We start from the raw sequence: 22693 nt of genomic DNA, 5'->3' as shown, positions 1-22693 counted from the left end.
GATTTTCTATCTTAATGCATTCTATGCATTAAGATAGAAAACCTTGTGTGTGTGTGTGTGTGTGTAGCAGCCCCCCTAATACTTACCTGAGCCCCATCTCAATCCAGCGATTTTGCACGGGATTCTTGGCTGTCTGGGACTCTCCCTCCTCAATACCTGAGACTGGCTCCTGCTGCTGTCAAATTCAGGCAGCCAATGATGAGAGAAAGGGAGTGACGCTGAGCCCCGGCTCCGTGTCTGAATGGACACACAGAGCAGCGGCTCGGTGGCCCCATAGAAAGCTGCTTGCTGTGGGGGCAGGAGGGGGGGGGGGGTAGGAGTGCCAGGGGGGACCCAAGAAGAGGAGGATCTGGACTCCACTGCAAAGAGCAGGTAAGTATAACAATTTTGTTTTTTAAACGAAAAAACACAAGTCTTTAAAAGCTGAGGAAGTAGAGTGTTCCCTTGATCAGCTATAATGCAGAATATGTTACACTACAGCATATTTGTTAAAGCTGAATGTGCTTATATTTTGCCTTTCAAGCTGTTTTTATTTGTAGGTCGATCGAGGTAATTCCACATGTGAAGCGGAGCCTCCATGACTGAAATTCAATGAATAAAGGGGGGCAGGCTTAAGGACAGTAAAGCTGGGGAGTAAGGCCCCTTTCACACGGGCGGACCGTTCAGGTCCACCTGTCAGTTTTTTAGGCGGACCTGAGCGTACGCTCCATGCAGGTCTATAGACCGACGGATGTCAGTGTTGAGATGTCTGCTGATATCCGTTCCGCTAAAATCAGACGTATGGCGATACTTTCGCCATACGTCCGAACGGATGAGATTCAATGAAAACAGACATGCTGTCGGTTATCGTTTCGATCTCTCCATGGGGAATCAACGGCGCTTGACAGGCTCCTCCACGCTCAGTGAGCAGAGGCGGACCTGTCATTTGCTGGCTCAGTGGAGATCAACAAAGAGATCTTTCTGAGCTGGCGGACTCCGCTGAAACAGATCCACCTCATGTGGAAGGGGCCTAAAGGACTAGATAGTGCTGGACGTCCTCCAGTCAGGAAATGGGGGCAGGCTGTATCTGACTAAACTTCTAATTAGGGGTGCACCGAATGGGTTTTTTGGTGCCGAAACCGATACCGAAAATGAAAAATACACTAGGCCGAAAACCGATACCGAAACAGCACCGATACCGAAACATATATTTAAAAAAAAATGTTTTTATACAGGAGATGGTCAGAGACAGGACATGGTACAGGAGGTGGTCAGAGACTGGGGACAGGGTACAGGAGGTGGTCAGAGACTGGGGACAGGGTACAGGAGGTGGTCAGAGACTGGGGACAGGGTACAGGAGGTGGTCAGAGACTGGGGACATGGTACAGGAGGTGGTCAGAGACTGGGGACATGGTACAGGAGGTGGTCAGAGACTGGGGACATGGTACAGGAGGTGGTCAGAGACTGGGGACATGGTACAGGAGGTGGTCAGAGACTGGGGACATGGTACAGGAGGTGGTCAGAGACTGGGGACATGGTACAGGAGGTGGTCAGAGACTGGGGACATGGTACAGGAGGTGGTCAGAGACTGGGGACATGGTACAGGAGGTGGTCAGAGACTGGGGACATGGTACAGGAGGTGGTCAGAGACTGGGGACATGGTACAGGAGGTGGTCAGAGACTGGGGACATGGTACAGGAGGTGGTCAGAGACTGGGGACATGGTACAGGAGGTGGTCAGAGACTGGGGACATGGTACAGGAGGTGGTCAGAGACTGGGGACATGGTACAGGAGGTGGTCAGAGACTGGGGACATGGTACAGGAGGTGGTCAGAGACTGGGGACATGGTACAGGAGGTGGTCAGAGACTGGGGACATGGTACAGGAGGTGGTCAGAGACTGGGGACATGGTACAGGAGGTGGTCAGAGACTGCGGACATGGTCAGAGACTGGGGACGTGGTACAGGAGATGGTCAGAGACTGGGGACGTGGTACAGGAGATGGTCAGAGACTGGGGACATGGTACAGGAGATGGTCAGAAATTGCACACATGATACATGACACATGATACAATTGATACAATGCAGCCGGCCAGTGTCCCCCCTCATAGCAGCCAGAGTGTCCCCCTCATAGCAGCCAACCTGTGAAGAGGAGAGTCGCCTCTGTCGCCTGTTTGATCACAGCAGGGGAGCATCACAGCTTTCAGTTCAGTAGCTGTGTTCGCGCCCGCGCGCCGTCACGTACAGGCCCTCCCCCTTGTCAGGGCACTTTGATAGACAGATCATCCGTCCAATCCTACGGGTGATCTGTCTATCAAAGTGCCCGGACAAGGGGGAGGGGCTGTACGTGACATCGCGCGGCCGGGAACACACAGCTATTGAACTGAAAGCTGTGATGTTCCCGCACTGTGATCAAACAGGTGGTGGAGACGGCTCTCCTGCACTTTAGCATGATATAGCTTTTCACGATGGGCGGCACCAGGGGCGGGGGCGGAGCCCTGGCCCCGCCCCATTTTCGGCCGATATGTTTCAGCGGCCGAAATTTCGGTGCATCCCTACTTCTAATGCATAAGGTGAGAAGCTCATGGTGTGCAGTGAAATCAGAGTATAAGCAATTTCAGTGTAGAAGAGGAGCCTGTGCAACCATGCAAGACTAAAGGGAAGGCTTGAGGTCAGCTGTAACCTATGGCAACAAATGAGGATTTCACTTTCATTGTATAGTAATCTTACTAATTGATTTTTGTGGTGCACTTAGCATATTCTTACTACTGCTCTTTGTGATGTCTTCTCAATTTCCTGTGTTCTTCCTGCAGGTAGCAGTTCTGTGGATGAGCAAGGTAACAAGGTAAAGAATCCACCACACTCAGCCTCTCTCTCTCTCTCTCTCTCTCTCTCTCTCTCTCTCTCTCTCTCTATAATACCTACAGCAGTCAGTCAAGTTTGCAGTTCTTTTCAGTCAACAAATGAGGGCTGGGTCTGTTTTATCATGGACTAATCTACACGGGTTCTTTTTTACTGGACTGAGAATCTGTTTGTCAGTTCCAGTTTCTGGGATTCTTAAAGTAGAACTACATTACATCTGAGCACTACAAACCAAAAAACTTAATTTAATTGATATTTTTAATATTTAAAGCAATCTTTTAAAAAAAAAAAAAAAAAAAAAAAAAATAAAATTCTCCCCATAACACGGTTTTATTACCAGTTCATCAGGAAGATGGATCCATTATTTTTCCACTTTATTTAACAACTTAAAGCAGAGTTCCACTTAAAAAAAAAAAGTAAAGTCAGCAGCTACAAATACTGCAGCTGCTGACTTTTAATAATTAGATACTTGCCTGTCCAAGGTCTAGCGATGCGGGGGAATGAAGCCCCCTCCTCTCTGCAGCGCCGGCATTGTAATCGTGGGTGCTTGGCTGTGGCTTCACAGCCGGGCATGCACGAGCCACGCCGTGGCTGGCCGGACAATCATTTGGGACCTATGACACGTCCCAGAGGATTGCCAAAAGGGCGGGGGGGGGGGGGAGGTGGTGATCTTCCTTCCAGCGCAGCAGGTGCGCCAGAAGGAAGTGGGAGCTGGATCCTGCGATGTCTCCCCACAATGTGAGCGTCTCGTCCTCCAATCAGAAGTGGTTTAAAATTGTTAGGCTGTATGTTGAATGGGCTGAAATCGCACAGCATTGCATGCGATTCCCAGTGTGAACCGAAACGTAAACTAAGATACGCATGAAAATGTTTTTTTCACAGAACAAATACAAAAATTACGTGTAGTGTGGATCCTAAATCGAATCTGGGAGCCTCCATCTTTGAACATATATCATATAGCAGTGGTCATAGCCCACTAACAGGCCAGGCTTTATGTATTGCCTTGAGGAGATGCAGACTAGAATATTGCAATCGCTGAGCAGCAAATGATATCACCTGTGATGAAATTCAGTTTTCTTGCAAACCTGGCCTGTTGGTGGGCCCTGAGCACAGGGTTGATGACCACCGATGTATAGCATTAAATTGAGTACAGGTATAAATTGTTTGTCACTTGCTCAAAGTCTGTCCACAGAACGCAATTTTCACTGCAGGGGAAAAAGGCGTTGTCACCCTTTTGAAGACGGGTTAGAAAAATAGTGTATGGATGACTGATGTGTTTGTGAAACACAGCACTATATGAGCCATTTTATATTTTGCCTATAGTTCCACTGTTGATTGTGTAGTTTTCCAAACAATTTTACCAATAAGTACGCAGATATTCCAGGTAACGAGAACATAACATTTTACCCGAAGGAATCTGATTTGACCAGCTTGCTGACTTGAGGATCAGTTTACCTTGCAATGTCAAGCCAATAATGTTTGCAATTTTTAAATATACCACTAGAGGTCAGTGTTCATCTTAATGTGATCTAGTCAGCCTGCCAACATCTGCTCACCCTACTATGTACAATAGATGAATCAGTTTCCATATGTTCCATATATTATTAATTCTTCTTTAATTATACTAATTTACATTAGTGTAGTGGAGATGCCTTCAGAATGAAATAATGCTTGCTGCAGGCTTTCTTTGATTGCAGTTCCCGTTTTTATATTCCTTTTTATCTAAGCATCAGCTCCCTAAATTATAGTATAACCTAACAACCACAAATGTGTTTTTCCAATTTACTAAAGGATTTATTGCATGTAAAATCTAAGTTTACTACAGCCATGTTGTGTTTTTATAGTGTGTTTGCTTTTTTTTTTTTTTTTTTTTTTTAATGGGTATTTTCTATTTAAAACAACTCACAAACATTACTGCACCTGTCTCCTCTCAAAGAAGCACTGGGGGGTATTTACTAAAACTGGCGCAGCTGTGCATGGTAGCCAGTCCACTTCTAACTTGAGCTTGCTCAATTAAACATTGACAATAAAATCTGGAAACTGATTGGTTTCTATGCAGAACTGCCCAGATTTTGTACTCTCCAGTTTTAGTAAATAACCCCTGTTGTCTTTACCCTTTAAAGTCTACCCCAGGACCAAAAATCTAAATCTGAGTGTGTTGTCAGTGAAGTACCTTTTTCTGGCGTTCTTTCCTTTTACCCAATATTTGCGAGATATTCATGGGCTGGAAACATTGGGCTGCTTGTTATCTTGTCTAGGAACAATCCTCTCCTTGGCCCCATGTCATGTAGAGTGTTGTGGCCAGCAATATTGGGTATAGCAGCGATGATTTAAAAAAAAAAAAAGGAAATAAGAAGGCAGTAATCCCAGAGTGTGACATAAAGTAGAACAAAAGGCATAACTTTTTTTTTTTTGATAGCGTGAGGGAGAATTATAATTCCTGTACAGGGTTTATTACTACAATCTGCCCCATTGGCAATAATTCCCTTCACTTCCTGTCCCATAGCTAAAACAGGAAGTGAGAGGAAACCACTCTTAAAGGAAGGAATTCCAGGTTGTCACCAGAACTAATGTTTCTGTAAAATTTCTGTTTTGGGAACAAAACTTGTGGTTTTTTTTTTTTTGTTTGTTTTTTCTTTCACTTTAACCACTTCAATACGGGGCGCTTTTACTCCCTTTCTCCCCATCCAATTTTTAGCATTCAGCGCTGTTACATTTTGAATGACAATTGCACGGCCATGTAACACTGTACCCAAACTTTTTTTTTTTTTTTTTGCGTTTTGTTCACACAAATAGAGATTTCTTTTGGTGGTATTTGATTGCCACTGGGTTTTTTCTTATTTGCTAAATAAAATAAAAAAAAGACTGAAAATGTAAAAAAAAAAAAAAAAAAAAGTTGCTTCATAAATTTAGGTAGTATTCTGCTACATTTCTTTGAAAATAACCCAAATCAGCATTATTTAGTCTATAGGGAAGTTAGACCTTTTATTAAAGTAGACAGTCCAAGGTATTTAGTAAGAGACCTAGCAAGTTTTTTTTTTTTTTTTTTTTTTTTTGCAGTTTGTAATTTTTGTCACAATTTTTTGGGAAAAGGGGGGGGGGGGGGGAGTCAGCACCTGCAAACACTGTAGCTGCTGACTTTTAATAAGGGCACTTGTCTGTCCAGAGAGCGTGCGATGTCGGCCGATCCATCAAAAAGAAATTATGGTTTTACAATTTTATTAAATTCAAAGTTAAAAAGTTATATTTGAAGTTTGAATTTAAAAAAATTGTAAAACCATAATTTCCTTTTGATTATATTCTCAAATTCGTAAATATTTTTGCACCATTAAAAATCCCTCTTACTTTCCAACTCACTTATTTTCATATCTTTTGGGATGTGGTGCTAATCGCTTTGGGTGTTTCGCCAATCATCGGAACAAAAAATACAGATATTTCAGCCACACCACATGTTTTCAAAGAGTCCTGTATATCACCTGAAGTTTTTTGTGGGTTTTTCTTTGAATCCCGAACAATTTTCCTGGCAGTTGTGGCTGAAATTTTAGTTGGTCTACCTGACCATGATTTGGTTGCAGCAGAACTCCTAATTTTCCACTTCTTGATTAGTTTGAACACTGCTGATTTGGCATTCTCAATTCCCTGTATATCTTTTTATATCCCTTTCCTGTTTTATACAGTTCAACTACCTTTTCCCGCAGATCCTTTCACAATTCTTTTGCTTTCCCCGTGACTCAGAATTCAGAAACATCAGTGCAGCACTGGATGAAAGATGCAAGGGTCTGTCAGGAGTCCAGAAACTCATTGACCTTTTATACAAACACACACACTCTAATTACACACAAACAGGTGAGGATGGTTACATTTTTAATAGCCATTCAAACCCCTTTGTGTCAACTCGTGTGCCTGTTATCACCAGGGTATGTAAACTTTTGATCAGAGTCATTTGGGTAGTTTTCTGTTGCCATTATGATTCAAAAAGAGTAAACACAGTTGATTGATAATGGCCTCAGCCAAACACGAACCATGAGTGAAAAATGTTTTTGTGTCATTCATATTCTCTGAAAAATGGCCAAGAAATCCTAAATTCTGCCAGGGTTTGTAAACGTACGAGCACAACTGTATGTATAAAGATATATCACTACACCAATCGCCAAGAAAACCACTAGATCTCCTGCAGGTATACTGTGTTATCTGGCACAGAGGCATCAGTAGCACATCATTTTAAGTCCTGTAAACTGTGAGGAGGGGCCTTCATGGATCAGCCTTGTTTTTCCATCAATTCACACAGACGCTCAATTGTATTGAGATCTGGAAGTTTTGGAGGCCAAGTCAACATCTCAAACTCGTAATTGTGTTCCTCAAATCATTCTTAAACCATTTTGTCAGTGTGAAAGGGCACATTATCCTGCTGAAAGAGACCACTGCTATCAGGGAATACCTTTTCCATGAAGGTGTGTACATGGTCACCTACAATGTTTAGGTAGGTGGTATGTGCCAAGTAACATCCACATGAATGACAGGACCCGACGTTTCCCAGCAGAACATTTCCCAAAGCATCACATTGTCTCTGCTGGCTTTTTGCCATAGTGCATCCTGGTGCCGTCTCTTCCCCAGGTAAGCAATGCACATGCACCCAGCCATCAACGTGATGTAAAAGAAAACATAATTTATCAGACCAGACCACCTTCTTCCATTGCTCCATGGTCCAGTCCTGATGCTCAGGTGCCCATTACAGGCACTTTTGGCTGTGGACACGGGTCAGAATGGGGCACCCTGACCAGTCTGTGACTACGCAGCCCCATACCCAACAAACTGTGGTGCACTGTGTGCTCTGACTGTGTTCAGAATCAGCATGAACTGTTTCAGAAATTTGAGCTACTGTAGCTCTTGTATTAAAATGGACTACAAGGGCCAGCATTTGCTCCCCACCCACCCCACATGCATTAATGAGCCTTGGTCGCCAATGACCCTGTCACCAGTTTGCCAGTTTTCCTTCCTTGGACCACTTTTGGTTGGTCCTGAACAGTGCAGACTGGGAACATCCCACAAGAGCTGCCATTTTTGGAGTTGCTCTGACCCAGTCATGTAGGCATTACAGTTTGGTCCTTGTCCAGGTCCACCAGATCTTTACACTTGCTTATTTTTCTGCTTTCAACAAATCAACCTCAAGGACAACATGTTCACTCACTGCCTAATATATCTCCCCCACTTTCAGATGTCAGGAAAGGAGATGTAAGGAGACGGTCCATGTTATTCACTTTACCTGTCTGTGGTCAGGTAAAGGACCACTGTGTCTGTGGTTCTGGCTGATCAGTGTATGTTGGAACCATTTATTAGCAGCTGATGACCATACTGCAAGAGCTTTCTATGCATTTTTTAAAATTATTATAATTCTACAGATCAACATAATAATTATTATTTAGTAGTATTGGTGTTCTTTCATATCTTCCGGCTTTTCAAGTTTACCATCAGAGGTCACTCTTTAGATGAAATGCTATGTGTTCAATGGTTGGAGTAGAGATTGGTTCTATATAAAGCTGGCTCAGCAGTAATCCCTTGTTTTGGATAATCTGATTTCACAACCATTTTGGGAACACTTAGTAAATTGAATTGCAGAAACTATATTCTACTCTGTATACAAATCTTATCAGGCGTGATTATACATTTTGCCCAAAAAATTAGCAATAGTTTTCTGGAAGCATTATCCCATTAACACGGAGCCGTTAATGCCAAATCCCACAAAGTTTTAGGTGGCATTATCTCTGTTGAAGCACAAAGAGAAGTGAGTATTTTGAAGGCTTGTTCTATTCAGCCAGTCTGCTCAATGTACTTTTTCATCCCCAGTTTAAGGGAAATTCAATTCCAATAAACAAATACACCCATCAATGTAAAACATTTATTTTATTTTTTTTGTACTAGTCATAAAGGGTTTCTGACAAAGAACACTAATATACTCTTGCCAAACGACAGATAAAAAATACAAATGTACAATATTCAGCTAGGCTGAGGCTCAAAACTGACAAAGACAATGTGAAAAGATGCACAAGGATTTACCAAGTAGCAAAACGGTCAGGTAGAAAGTGAGGCCTAGAAGCCCAACATTTTGCGATGTACAAACACCCCTTTCTCAAGGGTTTGAGTTCCACCAGCCACTGGGTAGGACACTAGGGCTGCCAACCCCAAGATGTGGTCTGGTGAAAGCACACTGGCTCAAGTCACACCAGGTGATAGAATGCACACTATAAGTACGAGCCTTCACAAGGGAGTCTAATGCCACGTACACACGATTGGACTCTCTGGCAGACTTGGTCCGGCGGACCAGAATCCGTCGGCTAATTCGATCGTGTGTGGGCTCCATCTGACTTTTTCTTCCCAAAAGTCAGACGGACCTAGAAATAGAACGTTTAAAATCTTGGTCCACCGGACCAAGTTCCTATCGGGAAGCCCGTTCATCTGTATGCTGATTCGACAGACCAAATACAATGCAAGGGCAGCTACAGCACCTGTCTGCAAGAATGTTTGTTTCCAGCGCGATCCTATCACGCTGGTTCTCGACTACAGGGTACTGTACACCAGGTCCTTAGGTCTGGTATGGATTTTAAGGGGAACCCCCTACGCAGAAAAACTGCGTGGGGGGGGGGCCCCCAAATCCATACCAGACCCTTATCCGAGCACACGGTCGGTCAGGAAAGGGGGTGGGGATGAGCGAGCGAGCCTCAACATGGGGGGTGGGTGCGTTGGGGAAGGGGGGGCACCCTGCGGCCCCCCCACCCTAAAGCACCTTGTCCCCATGTTGATGGGGACAAGGGCCTCTTCCCGACAACCCTGGCCGTTGGTTGTCGGGGTCTGCGGGTGGGGGGGCTTATCGGAATCCGGGAGCCCCCTTTTAATAAGGGGGGGGGCCCATATCCCGGCCCGCCACCCTATGTGAATAAGTATGGGGTACTGTACCCCTACCCATTCACCTGGGGGAAAAAGTGTCTAAAAAAAAAAACACTACACCGGTTTTTAAAGTATTTTATTATGCAGCTTCGGGGGTCTTCTTCCGACTTCTACATGCTTTCCGGTTCTTCTCCCGGGCTCCTCCGCTATCTTCTGCTCTTTTGCTAGCGGTGGCCTGGCTTTCTCCGCCGCCTCCTCCCTCCTTCTCCTCTCTTCTCCTCCTTTCTTCCTTCTTCTGTTCTTCCGATTGTTGACACAACGCTCTTTCCAGCTGTAATGTCGTGGACACAGTGTGCGGCGACTTATATAGGCATTAGGGGTGGGGTCACCGGGTGATGTCACCCAGTGACTCTGTCCCTTGTGCCTATATAAGTCGCCCCACACCATGTCCACTGCACTACAGCGGGAGAGAGTGTTGTGTCAACATCGGAAGAAGGCGGCGACGACAGAGAAAGCCGGGCCACCGCTAGAAAAAGAGCGGCAGAAGATAGCGGAGGAGCCCGGAAGAAGACCCCCCCCCCCCCGGAGCTGCATAATAAACTACTTTAAAAACCTGTGTAGTGTTTGTTTGTTTTGGGTTTTTTTATTGACACTTTTTTTTTCCCCAGGAGAATGGGTAGGGGTACGATATACCCTATACTTATTCACATAGGGTGGTGGGCCGGGATCTGGGGGCCCCCTTAATAAAGGGGCTCCCGGATTCCGATAAGCTTGTCAGGAAGAGGCCTTTGTCCTCATCAACATGTGGACAAGGTGCTTTGGTGTGGGGGGCCGCAGGGTGCCCTCTTCCCCAAAGCACCCACCCCCCATGTTGAGGGCATGCGGCCTGGTTCAGGGGGGGGCTCGCTTGTCCCCACCACCTTTCCTGACTGGCCGGGCTGCGTGCTCGGTTAAGGGTCTGATAAAGATTTTGGGGAGGACCCCATCCATACCAGGCAATTGGGCTCGCAAGGTGTCAATCTCGCCGATGAAAGCTGCAAGATTAACTTCCCTTTCTAGTCCCATCGTACCTAGAGTCACGTTCAAAATGAACGGACGGGCAAGTCCATTCATTTTGAAAGTCTGTCGGACCTAGTCTGACGGAAAATCCGTTCGCGTGTATGCAAGTCAGCTCATTCAGAAAGTCTGTCGGACCTCCGCTGAAAATCCGTCGGGAAGACCGTCGGACTTAGTCCGCCGAAAAGTCCAGTTGTATGTACGGGGTATAAAGCTGGGTATACACTTTTCGAAATTCAGCTGGTTCCTATTTATCTGGATGATTTTTGGTAGGTGTGTGGCCCTGTCTGTTCAACAGAAGACAATCTAGCACAGCGGGGGAGATCCCTGTATCCACATTGCTTGTGTGGATGCAGAAAAATTCAACTTGCTGGTTGAAGAAAAATCTCTGCGTGCTTGCGCTTCTTTATATATTTGGAGGTGGCAGTGATACTGGCAGTGGGAAGTAAAAGGCCTAAAACAAACAATGAACATACAAACTCTAAGACCCATTTTACACTGGGGCCGCGTTGGAGCTAAAGCGCAGCTCGTTTTAGCAGGACTGTTTAAGTGGCGCTTTTCGGACACTAGCTGGGCGCTTTTAACCCCAAAGAAGGGGTTAAAAGTGCTCGTGTTGTGGCGCTTTGGAAGTGCTGCCCGTTAATTTCAATGGGCAGGGAGTTTTGGGAGGGCTAAATACAGCGCTCCCAAACTGCCCCAAAAGCTGCTGCTTGCAGGACTTTTCTTAACGTCCCACAAGCGCACCGCCCCAGTGTGAAAAGTCACATCTGAAATTAAAGTGGAAGTAAACTCCCCTATTTTTTTTCAGCCAAGGAAGCTGCCATCTTTGCCTCTGTTTAATCTTCAACTGCTATGGTGCTGCACATGTGATTCGTTATGACACCAGCCATTGGATGGTTTGATAGTTTGGCTGTGCTCTCAGCCAATGTGCAGTTAGCATTCCCAGCATGCCTTTTTTTTTTTTTTTTTTTTTTACTGTTTAAATCGATGGGTTTACTTCCACTTTAATAGGAGGCGGTTTTCAGGTGCTTTACAGATGCTATTTCTAGCGCTAAACCGCTTGAAAACCACCTCATTGTGAAAGGGGTCTAAATAAATTAAAAAGCATATACAGAATATTACACAAATCTCGATCATTTTAAGGCCATGTAGTACAAAATTTGAGCCATAATAGCAAAAAGCTGTTATAGAATATGTATCCGCCAGACTATGATGAAAAAGTAAACAGATTACAGTCAACTTTTGATGCCTTTAGGAGACGGGGTATCCAATTTGTTCATCCAACACAGCTCTGCCTGTCCAGGGAATTCCCTCCTTGTTTAGTCTTCAGTACTTGTTCTGTAATCATTAGGTGTAATTGTGTTGTATTATGACTTGCAACTGGGGAAGAGAATTCATACATTTTAAGTATCACTTCTTTGTCTGCCGAAACGGGCTTGTATGTCCTATGTGGTTTGGCCGACACAGCCCCAACTGCATGGGGATTTCAGTAGATGTGACTTCAGAAGTGGTACAATTATAAAATCCTTTTAATCTAGATTTTGTTTTGTACCCATGCCTGGGTGGGTGAAAGAATGTCTTTCCATTACAAAACTGCACTGCACACAGTGCCCACAATGAAACGTGCCTTTAGGGGGTAGAAGTAATGAGAGCCAATTATCTTGCGAAGGTGCAAGATGAAATCAGCATGTACCAGCTGGTTGCACACACTGAGTGTTTATAAACGAATAACGAAGCCTTATTTCAAGCCCCTAAAAGCATGTTTCCTTTCGGGCACTAAACTCTGTGAAGACTCGTACTTTTGTTGTAAATTTTGTTACTTACTGTGACTTGTGTGTCTGTACCAGAAAGCCACTTTAGGGTTGGCCTGCGCCCTGTGGTTGGCACTAGCCAGGATTCCTGTGGCTCGAGAACTGGCCCTCGGGAGTCTGCAGTGGATAAATAAATGGCATCCATGTTTATTGTGTAATAAATAAAAAAAAATCCACAAGCACAGGACAGCACTGCCCTTTCTCCAGGAGAAGATGCAGTGCCTTGAAAAAGTATTCATACCCCTTGAAATTTTCCACATTTTGTCATGTTGCAACCAAAAAATGTCAAATGTCTTTTACTGTGATTTTATGTGATAGAACAAACACAAAGTGGCATGGCACAAAATTGTGACATGGAAAGAAAATGATAAATGGTTTAACAATTTTTTTTATTTTATTTTTTACAAATAAAGATCTGAAAAGTGTGGTGTGCATTTGTATTCAGCCCCCTTTTACTCTGGTACCCCTAACTAAAATCTAGTCAATAATTTGTAGAACCACCTATCGCTGCAATTACAGCTGCAAGTCTTTTTGGAGATGTCTCTACCAGCTTTGCACATCTAGTGTGACATTTTTGTCCATTCTTCGTTGCAAAATAGCTCAAGCTCTGTCCAGATTGGATGGCGAGCATCTGAACAGAAAGTTTCAAGTCTTGCCACAAATTCTCAATTGGATTTAGGTCTAGGCTTTGACTGGGCAATTCTAAGCCCCTCTACACACAGTCGGAGATTTCCACAACCAAATCCGTCGGATTTTGCCCGTCGGATCTTGTCCGAAACTGTTGCATACACACGGTCAGACAAAGTTAGCGAAAAATCCGATATTTCAGAACGTGATGACGTAATTTCATTACGATGGGACTACATTCAGGCTAGTAGCCAATAGCTTTGATGTAGGAATTTGATCTTGGCATGCGTGGCACTTGGTCCGATCAAAATTCTCTACACATGATCGGAGTATGTCCAATCGGCCCAGTTGGTCGGGAAATATTTCCAACATGTTGGAAAATTGGGTCCGACGGATATTCCGAAGGAATCAGTCCGATGCATACCACACACAGTCGGATTATCTGACGACACCTTCCGATAGGACACATTCCGACGGATTCTCCGACCGTGTGTACAAGGGCTAACACATGAATATACTTTGATCTAAAACCTTCCATTGCAGCTTGGGCTGTATGTTTAGGGTCGTGAACCTCTGCTCAAGTCTTTTGCAGACTCCATACACACTATCAGTTTTTCTGCTGAGTTTTTCCTTCAGATTTACCAAAACCATATAATATGAGGTCAAACCTTAGGAGTTTCAATTTGTATGCAATCAGGCTGTCTTGGTAGGTTTGCAATTGTGCCATACTTTTTTCATTTTCAAATGACGGATTTGAACAGTGCTCTAAGAGATGTTCAAAGCTAGAGATTATATATATAACCTAACCCTGCTTTAAACTTCTCCACAACTTTATCTCTGACCTATAGATAATAGATAGCCTCTAAAATCACCGAGATACCATCGTCCCAATTAGTATGTATGAAGAAAAACTGGGCATATAGCTCAGAAAAACTAAGAGGAAAAAACTCTAGAATTGAGTTTCCTATTAGTTCAGTGGGAACGGGGACTATTGCGGTATCAAATTAAATTGAAACAATCATTAAAATTCAATTACATTTTATTATAATTCGATCCATATAAAAGGTAATACATAGACATTAGTGTTACAGAACCACATTATATTCAATCCCATCAAAGGACAAAATAAGTTCAAAAACATGGTCTTAACATTTCTAAACACAAGGTTTTTTTTTACGGAAGTACAGAGATGACGCATAAATCCGACCGGTTTCGCGGCACTAAGAACACCGCTTCCTCAGGGAACGTCACTTTATAAATCTAATACAGAAATATAGATATTTAATAATACCATACACGATATTAATAAGATTTAAAGAGAAAGAAAATGAAATACAATCTATAACCAAAATTAATAATCAATACATCAAAAATTCATTAGAAAGACAGTAGAGGATCATGACTCACCCCTGGAACTCCCAACCCACAGCAGACAAGCGACCTACTTCGAGACACCCTCAAAACAGGGTGCCCCCCCTATATCTCTGACCTGTCTGATGTGTTCCTTGTCCTTCATGTTTCTGTTTTTTCACTAAGCTTCTCTAACAAAAGATTAAATTACACACAGGCATACTTACAATAGGTGACTTCTGAAGGTAATTGGCTCCACTAGATTTTAGTTAGGGGTATTGGTGTAAAGGGAGCTGAATACAAATGTACCTCACTTTTCAGATATTTATTTGGAAAACCATTTATCATTTTTTCTTCTACTTTTACTTTACAATTATGTGCCACTTTGTGTTGGCCTATCACACAAAAAATATTAACACCAAATAAAATACTTTTATGTTTTTGGTTATAACATGACAAAATGTAGAAAATTTCAAGAGGTATAAATACTTTTTCAAGGCACTGTAAGTCACCCAGAAAGATCTGAATGTGTTTGTGCGATATGCTAGATCAGGGTTTCTCAACCAGGATTTCTCCAGAGGCTTCAAGGGGTTTTAAGCAGTTTCACCATCTCTGATAAATTCCCGCTGACACCAATGAACTTTTTTTTTTGTAAGGGGGTAATTCTTCCCAATGACCACAAGTGTAAGGAGCATTCTTTCCTCTGACCGTCACACTAATGTATTGTGAGTGGTAGATATAGTATAGACTGGAAAGTTATTTCAAGGGTTCCTCATGTTGAGCTCTTCCATAATTGATGTCTCGTGATTGTGGAAGACCAGTTTAGTGTATAGAACGCACTAGCTCTTTAGCTTCTCTCATAAAATGGGGTGCCCCTATCTGGAGGACCCAGAGAACATCACATCAGTGTAGGGCCATCTTTGCTATTGATTGGGCTCTGGGCAAACATATTCTTGGGGGCGCCCACCCTTCCTCCATTCTGAGACATATAAAAAAATAGCAGGTGGACGCACGAATCCACAAGTATTAATTAGGGATACACCGATACCAGTTTAAGACCAAGTACAAGTGCCGATACTTTTCCTCAAGTACTCCCCGATACCAATTACCAATCCCTATTTTCAGGCCTCTTTTACATGTATAAAAATTGGATGCGTTTTGAATCGTATCAGATTCGCATGACATATGAACCAAAAAGCTTTATTTTTTGGGACGGCTCACATTTGTACGGGCCGACTGCAGCGTGATTTCAGAAAGAGAAACTCTGTTCAGGTGCTATTTCCAATATCATACACTTTAACAATTCACACCTGAATTGCATCTAAAGATATTGGTTTTAGTATCGGTGGATTTTCACGAGTACAAGTACTCCTACAAATGCTTAGTATCGGCACCAGTATCGGTGCAGCGGTAGTTTTAATTGTTTTATATTAAGGTGTAGGTAAATGGCCAAAGTGTTTTTGGAGGCTCTGTCACTCCCCTTTTATCCTGGCTTGGTTAGAGCATGAAGTAAGTGAGAGGATATGATGGGAAAATTAGAAGAGATGGTCTAATTCACATTGATGAGGTTCAGCAGCTCAGTAACTATTTGCACAGCATCCAGAAGGACCCAGTACAGCCAATTGCCATATCCCCAAGCTGGTCAGAATTCTGTGGCTATCTGGTGGTGCCAGCTGACACTGGGATAGTCACCCAATGATCACCTTGTGTCATTTTGGTGTCTGTAGTGTGAGATTTCCTTCCGGGGAAGTCTGAGCTTTTAAATCTAAAGCTCTGGAAAAGCCACATATTCCCATGATCTGGCTCCCTTTCACAGGGAGGTGCCAAGTGTGTCCAGGCCATCATTAGAGGCCTCACTCTTTTCATGAGACATCAGCCGACAGACCACTTCCTCCCATTCGGCTTTGATGGCAATGAGGATGTAAGAATGAAGTGGGAGAACAGTATAGTCCTTTTTATTATTAAGAATAGTATGTGAAGAGGAAGCTTTCAGCCTAACTGTACGTCAATTGCCCATTTGATGTGCTTTGAAGCCTGCAACCCAAAGGGCCATTAGAGAAATGAAGTGACACTGGAGTACTCGGGGTTGGCCCTAAGGTTGAATTTCTACACTTGGAAGACGCACGTGTAGTAAAAGTAGAATTATGATAGAATTTATGGGATAACTGAATAGATGAAATCCTTCCAGCTTTTAAAGCATTCATTTTAAGTCTGTGCATTTAGTTAAATAATGAAATTGCATTAATTCTTCTCTTCTCTATTATTAATGGATAACATGGCACTGTACTCTGGTGCTAGGACTTTTGTGTGCCGTAAACTATATATAAATCTCCTCTGAGACTTTTTAATGAGCTCATTAGTCATACTAATTGTTGTTATCCCTTGTACATTCTGTGATATTATACGACACAGCCGGAGTGCCAGACAGGTAAAGCCTGCATTATACAGGGCATAACTGATCTTAGAATTCCCATGATCAGTCACTGAGCATGAAACATTTGCAACTTTGGACAATGTATTGTGTCCCCAGGTTATAGAGTCTGATATATAACAATGTTCATCACTTCATTACTTTAGGGTTTACATCTTCAGTAAGTGCAATTTGTTTACGAAAGCTCTGTATATCATATACAACTGTAATACCGATTTCCCTTTTTTCCCCATTCAACCTATTTTGGTTCTCAGTGCTGATGATTTTTTTGCAGCCTTTTTCTTGACTTTATGCGCCCTAGTGATGGCTGCATGGCATTTCTCAGGGCATGTTTACTGATAATGACAGCAATCGATTATTGCCTGTGTTATGTATGTTGAAGTGGCCAGTTTACACCTCCTTTTGGATGTCACAGGGTGACAATGCAGGGGCACTGTTGGGAGATGAAGACAGTGTTGTCATCCTATAACAATGCCTGAACAAGGTCCTTAATGGCAGGATCATCATATATATTTTTTTTAATGGCGCTGCAGATCTAAGAAGATTGAAATTTTAGTTTTGAAATTGTATTGATGTTTAAAAGCTTTCATGAGATTTTTAGAGACTGCGCTTACATCTGCTTTGGTTCCACCCGCACTGGGCTTTAAAAGAATGCTGATATTTTATCCGTCAGCACTAATCAAATGAAAAAAGACAGGTGGGATGTACAGGAGTTGATCGAGACATTGACTTCTGTACAACCAAACCTGCCCATAGATGGATCGAGATTCAGGCAGTCCCTGCTGAACTGGGGGAACTTCGATCCATCTATGGCTGACTTGACTTGCTGTTTGGGCTCACCTAAAGTGACTTTAGTATCATGAGGCTTACTGACAGGAGCTTAATGGGAAAGCATGTGTCTGCTCAGCATGAAGCCACCTTGGCACAAGTATCCACCATAAACTATTCGGACAACAGGACATTGCCTCTCTGCTATTGTCCATATTATGGAAAGGCATGGTTCTGTGTTCCTTGGATAACTGAGAACAATGTAGATTCTAAGGCCGCGTACACACGGGCGGACTGTCTGTCCAACTTAGTCCGCTGAAACACATTTCAGCGGACAGTCCGCTCGTGTGTGGGCTTCAGCGGACTTTTTCAGCGGACTGTCTGGCGGACTAAGTCTTTCGGAATTTCCGTAATATTGTCTGTCCAAACTTGGTTTCAGCGGACAGTCCGCTCGTGAGTAGGCAAGTTGGACGGACTAAGTATGGCGCATGCTCAGAAAGGATTTACACGGCGAAAGGTTGCATTGCTGTGTATTGGACTTCCTATTTCTAGTCCCGTCGTACGTGCTGTACACGTCATCGCGCAAGCTTTCAAACGGACTGTCTGTTCATCGTGTGTGGTCAAGTCCGTTCATTCAAAAGTAGGACGGACTGTCTGTCGGATTGTCTGACAGACTTAGTTGGCCAGACAGTCCGCCCGTGTGTACGCGGCTTAAGAGTCTACTCAGAGTAACGGAAGTGGTTGTTGGGTATTTATGGCATTTCTCAAACCGGTTATAACAAAATGCTTTCAATGGAGTATTTAACAGGTCAAAAGGGAGCGAATAAGAGAAGTAGATTGACAGGTTTAGAGACACTTCAGGGCCCATTATCTTTGTAGTAAGTTAAACAGTTTTTTGTGTTGTGCTGCATGTTAATGTGCATTGCATCGCATTAAATTACAGTGAATGGACTGCTAACGTGGCCTTGCATGCCAAGGATTGGACATGACTCTTCTTTTGTAACGCAATGCACTACTGCTTGTTGCAGCACATTGCAACATCAGTGCATTGCCATAGAGCAGGGTTCTTTAACCACTTGCTTACTGGGCACTTAAACCCCCCTCAGTCCCAGACCAATTTTCAGCTTTCAGCGCTGATGCACTTTGAATGACAATTGCGCGGGCATACAACACTGTACCCAAATGAAATTTTTATCATTTTTTTCCCACAAATAGAGCTTTCTTTTGGTGGTATTTAGTTACAGCTCGGAGTTTTATTTTTTGCTAAACAAACAAAAAAAGATGCAAAAAAATAAAAAAATAAAATCATGTTTTAATAGTTTGTTATAAAATTTTGCAAACGGGTCATTTTTCTCCTTCATTGAAGTGCGCTGATTAGGCGGCACTGATAGGCTGCATTGGTGGGCACTGATGGGCTGCATTGGTGGGCACTGATGGGCTGCATTGGTGGGCACTGATGGGCTGCATTGGTGGGCACTGATGGGCTGCATTGGTGGGCACTGATGGGCTGCACTGGTGGGCACTGATAGGCATAGTTAAGGCGGCACTAATAGGCACAGATAAGGCGGCACTGATGGGCAAAGATGGGCACAGATAAGATGGCACGGATGGGTGGCACGGATAAGTGGCACGGATGGGTGGCACGGATGGGCACTGATAGGTACCACAGATAGATGGGACTGATGGGCACTGATAGGTGGCTCTGATAGGTGGCACTGCTGGGCACTGATGGGCGGCACTGCTGGGCACTGATGGGCGGCACTGCTGGGCACTGATGGGCGGCACTGGGGTGCAGCACCTTTGAGGCAGATTTTGGTGGCACTGTGGGTGGCACTGCTGGGTGGCACTGTTGGGTGGCACTGTGGGCACTGCTGGGTGGCACTGTGGGCACTGCTGGGTGGCACTGTGGGCACTGCTGGGTGGCACTGACAGGGGGGCACTTACTTTATTTCAGGATGGCACTGCGGGTGGCAGGTGGGCACTGGCAGGGGGCAGGTGTCCGTTTTAAATTTCTGGCCGTGATCGGGACTGATGTCCCGAACACGGCCGCCGGCATCGGCTTTTTTTTTTTCTCCTCGCGCTGTCAGCGCGAGGAGGAATACTAGCCGATTACCGGCTCCGTTTTATCACATGATCAGCTGTCATTGGCTGACAGCTGATCACGTGATAAGGGGTCGGGATCGACCCCTTACACGGATCGGTGATCAGGCGAGTCTCACGGACTCGCCGATCACAGAGCGCGCCGCGCGCGCCCCTCAGGGGGCGCGCAGGCCGCTCGTAACCGGGACTACGTCAATAGACGTAGTCCCGAAAATGTGGGTCCGCGCTATTGCCGTCATTTTGCAATAGCGCGGTACCCAAGTGGTTAAACTATGGCCCTCCAGTTGTTCAGGAACAACAATTCCCATCATGCCTTGTCATGTCTGTGAATGTCATTTTTACAATGCCTCATGGGACGTGTAGTTCCGCAACAGCTGGAGGGCCGTAGTTTGAAGATCCCTGCCATAGAGCATTGTAGTTCACGTAATGCATGTTTGTGTACTGCTTGCATTACTACAGCATGTTAGTACCACCTTTCTCCACCAGAGGGTGCTAAGGATTTCTTGAGCCTTTGGTGATCACCCATCTGATGATGCCTGCATAGTTTTAGGGCTGACTCTACTTGACATAACCATTTATCTTTTTAACTGCCTGTAAGGGTGACATTCATCCTACTGGGGCATTGTCCCCAGAAGAATTGGTTTTATTTAGGGTTCCCATGGACCTGAAAATTATTTCAGGGGTTCCTCCAGAGGTAAAGGGCTGAAAGGTTGTGATGGCTTTTGTTTTTTCCACCTTTTTGAACTTGTGCAGGATCCCAATTAGGAGACAGTTGTCATCCTATAGTGGGAAGTACCTGAACAAGGACCTTCATGGTAGGATCACCAAATATTATTTTGATAGCTTTAGATTTAAAAAGTGAAACCAACTTTTGAAATCACAATATCATATTAACCACTTCCCACCCATAGCGCGTCATTTGACATACTGGACATTGAGTGGGGATACCTGAATGATGCTGTTCAGCCGCTTGATTGCTTTAATGGGCGATTGGCGAGCTGGAGAATAAATTGGTTGGCGGCGGAAGTTTAACTTAGAGCTGACCGAGGACCAGAAGTGCCCCCCCCCCCCCCCCCCCCCCCCAGCCATCTCTATGACCGTCAGAGGCCAGGCATGATGTGATGATGTCCCTTCTGGGATTGGCAGATGTAAACACTGCCGTGTTTTTAGCTGGAAAGGCAGAGATTGTTTGTTTTTATCTCCGGCTTTCCAGCCTGGAGGAGATATGCGAGGTCTTGTAGACCCCCAGATAGCTCTGTGTAAAGAGGACCTGTCATGCCCTATTACAAAGGATGTTTACATTCTTTGTAATGGGAATAAAAGTGATCACATTTTTATTTATTTTTTTCAGGGAAATGTAAAAATAACTTTTTATGTGCGCCCCCCCCCACACACACACACACACACATGTGGGTATCGCCGTGAATGTTGGAGCAAGAGCAATAATTCTAGCACAAGACCTCATCTGGAACTCTAAATGGCAAACCTGTAAAAAAAATAAAAAATAAAAATAAGTACTGAAATTTGGCGCCATTCCACGAGTGTGTGCAATTTTAAAGCATGACATGTTTTGTATCGATTTACTCAGTGTAACATCATCTTTCATATTGTACAAAAAATTTGGGCTAACTTTAGTGTTTGTCTTTTTTTAATTAATGAAACCGTGTGTGTTTTCTTTTTTTTTTTCAAAGTTGATGTGCAAATACCGCATGGCATAAAAAGTTGCAACGACTGCCATTTTATTCCTCCGGGTCTCTGCTTAAAAAAAATAAAAAAAAAAAAAAACATATACAATAGTAATCATTTTCATAGCAAAAAAATTGTTTTTTTACATATAGGAGCAAAGTGTCAGAATTGGCTTGGGCTGGAAGTGGTTAAAGTTTGATATACGAATTTTGGGATTAGATCTACTTTTAACGTGGGTATTTTGTTTGTTTATTTTTCTTTTATTTTTTCTTTTAAGTAACTTGCAGTCTCTAGAATGGCTGAATTGGTAAAATTGGATTGAGAAGTAGAGATCTGATTTAGTATCACTGAAATGCAGTGGAGCTAATTGAGTGGGGGGGGGGGGGGGGGGGGGACGACTTATTATTTCCATCATTTAGCACTGTCCACTTTTTACTAATTTGCTTTCCCCCTCAAAATCAGTGTGATAGTTTGCGGGAACTGCAGTCACGTACAAGTACCGGGACCCTTATCGCTGCTGCTGCTTGTGGAAGGCCGTATGAAAGCACACTTGGGTAGTCACACCTTCTTCCAGGTAGTCCGGATCATACAGATGTATACAGCAAGGAGCCTTTCATGTCTGAGATACACTTGCATCCTGTTGACACCTCGGCTTCCTCTCCTGGCCTTTGATATGCATGGTGTATCACCTTGCTGTGACTGGCCCACTTGTCACCAAGTTCTGGCACACTCCTAGGTGTGCAGATGGCAGGCGCTCTTTTGTCTTTGATGTTTATTGTGTGTTTAGCAGCACACTTATCAGATGTCCTTCCTTTTCACGCATTGTGTATAACTTCTTTTGTCCTGGAGTTGGTGTAAACCCACTTCTGTCCATCTGAATGAACATGATATGAGCCTATAGAGGTGAAAACGGCTGCTTTCTGGCAGTTGTGATCTATAGCTGTAATACACTATGCATAATTCAGCTCCTTGGTTTAGATGGAAACCTTTACTGAATGACACCTAGTTTGGCAAAGCACTGTATATCGTAAACAATTGCACATTTTTAAATACTGTACTTTTTTTTTTTTTTTTTTTTTTTTTCTTCCATGCTGCCGTTTGCCTGCAGCCACTTCCTGTGTACATGCATGCCAGCGATGGCTG

At 43.8% G+C, this 22693-nt stretch overlaps 1 protein-coding gene across 1 annotated transcript in view; it reads left to right on the top strand.

Moving 5' to 3' along the window:
• Positions 1 to 22693, top strand: part of TIMM50 (translocase of inner mitochondrial membrane 50) — a 47719-nt gene that overhangs the window by 5733 nt on the left and 19293 nt on the right. The window contains exon 3 of the mRNA XM_077479846.1: positions 2791 to 2822. Within this exon, the coding sequence (XP_077335972.1) occupies positions 2791 to 2822 (32 nt within the window). The remainder of the gene's footprint in view (positions 1 to 2790; positions 2823 to 22693) is intronic.

This window comes from Lithobates pipiens, unplaced genomic scaffold, assembly GCF_037356315.1.
Source record: "Lithobates pipiens isolate NorthernLeopardFrog02 unplaced genomic scaffold, aLitPip1_a1.2 Scaffold_1, whole genome shotgun sequence".
NCBI lineage: Eukaryota > Metazoa > Chordata > Amphibia > Anura > Ranidae > Lithobates > Lithobates pipiens.
The sequence above is the reverse complement of the archived record's forward strand: the minus strand, read 5'-3'. Positions and strand labels throughout refer to the sequence as shown.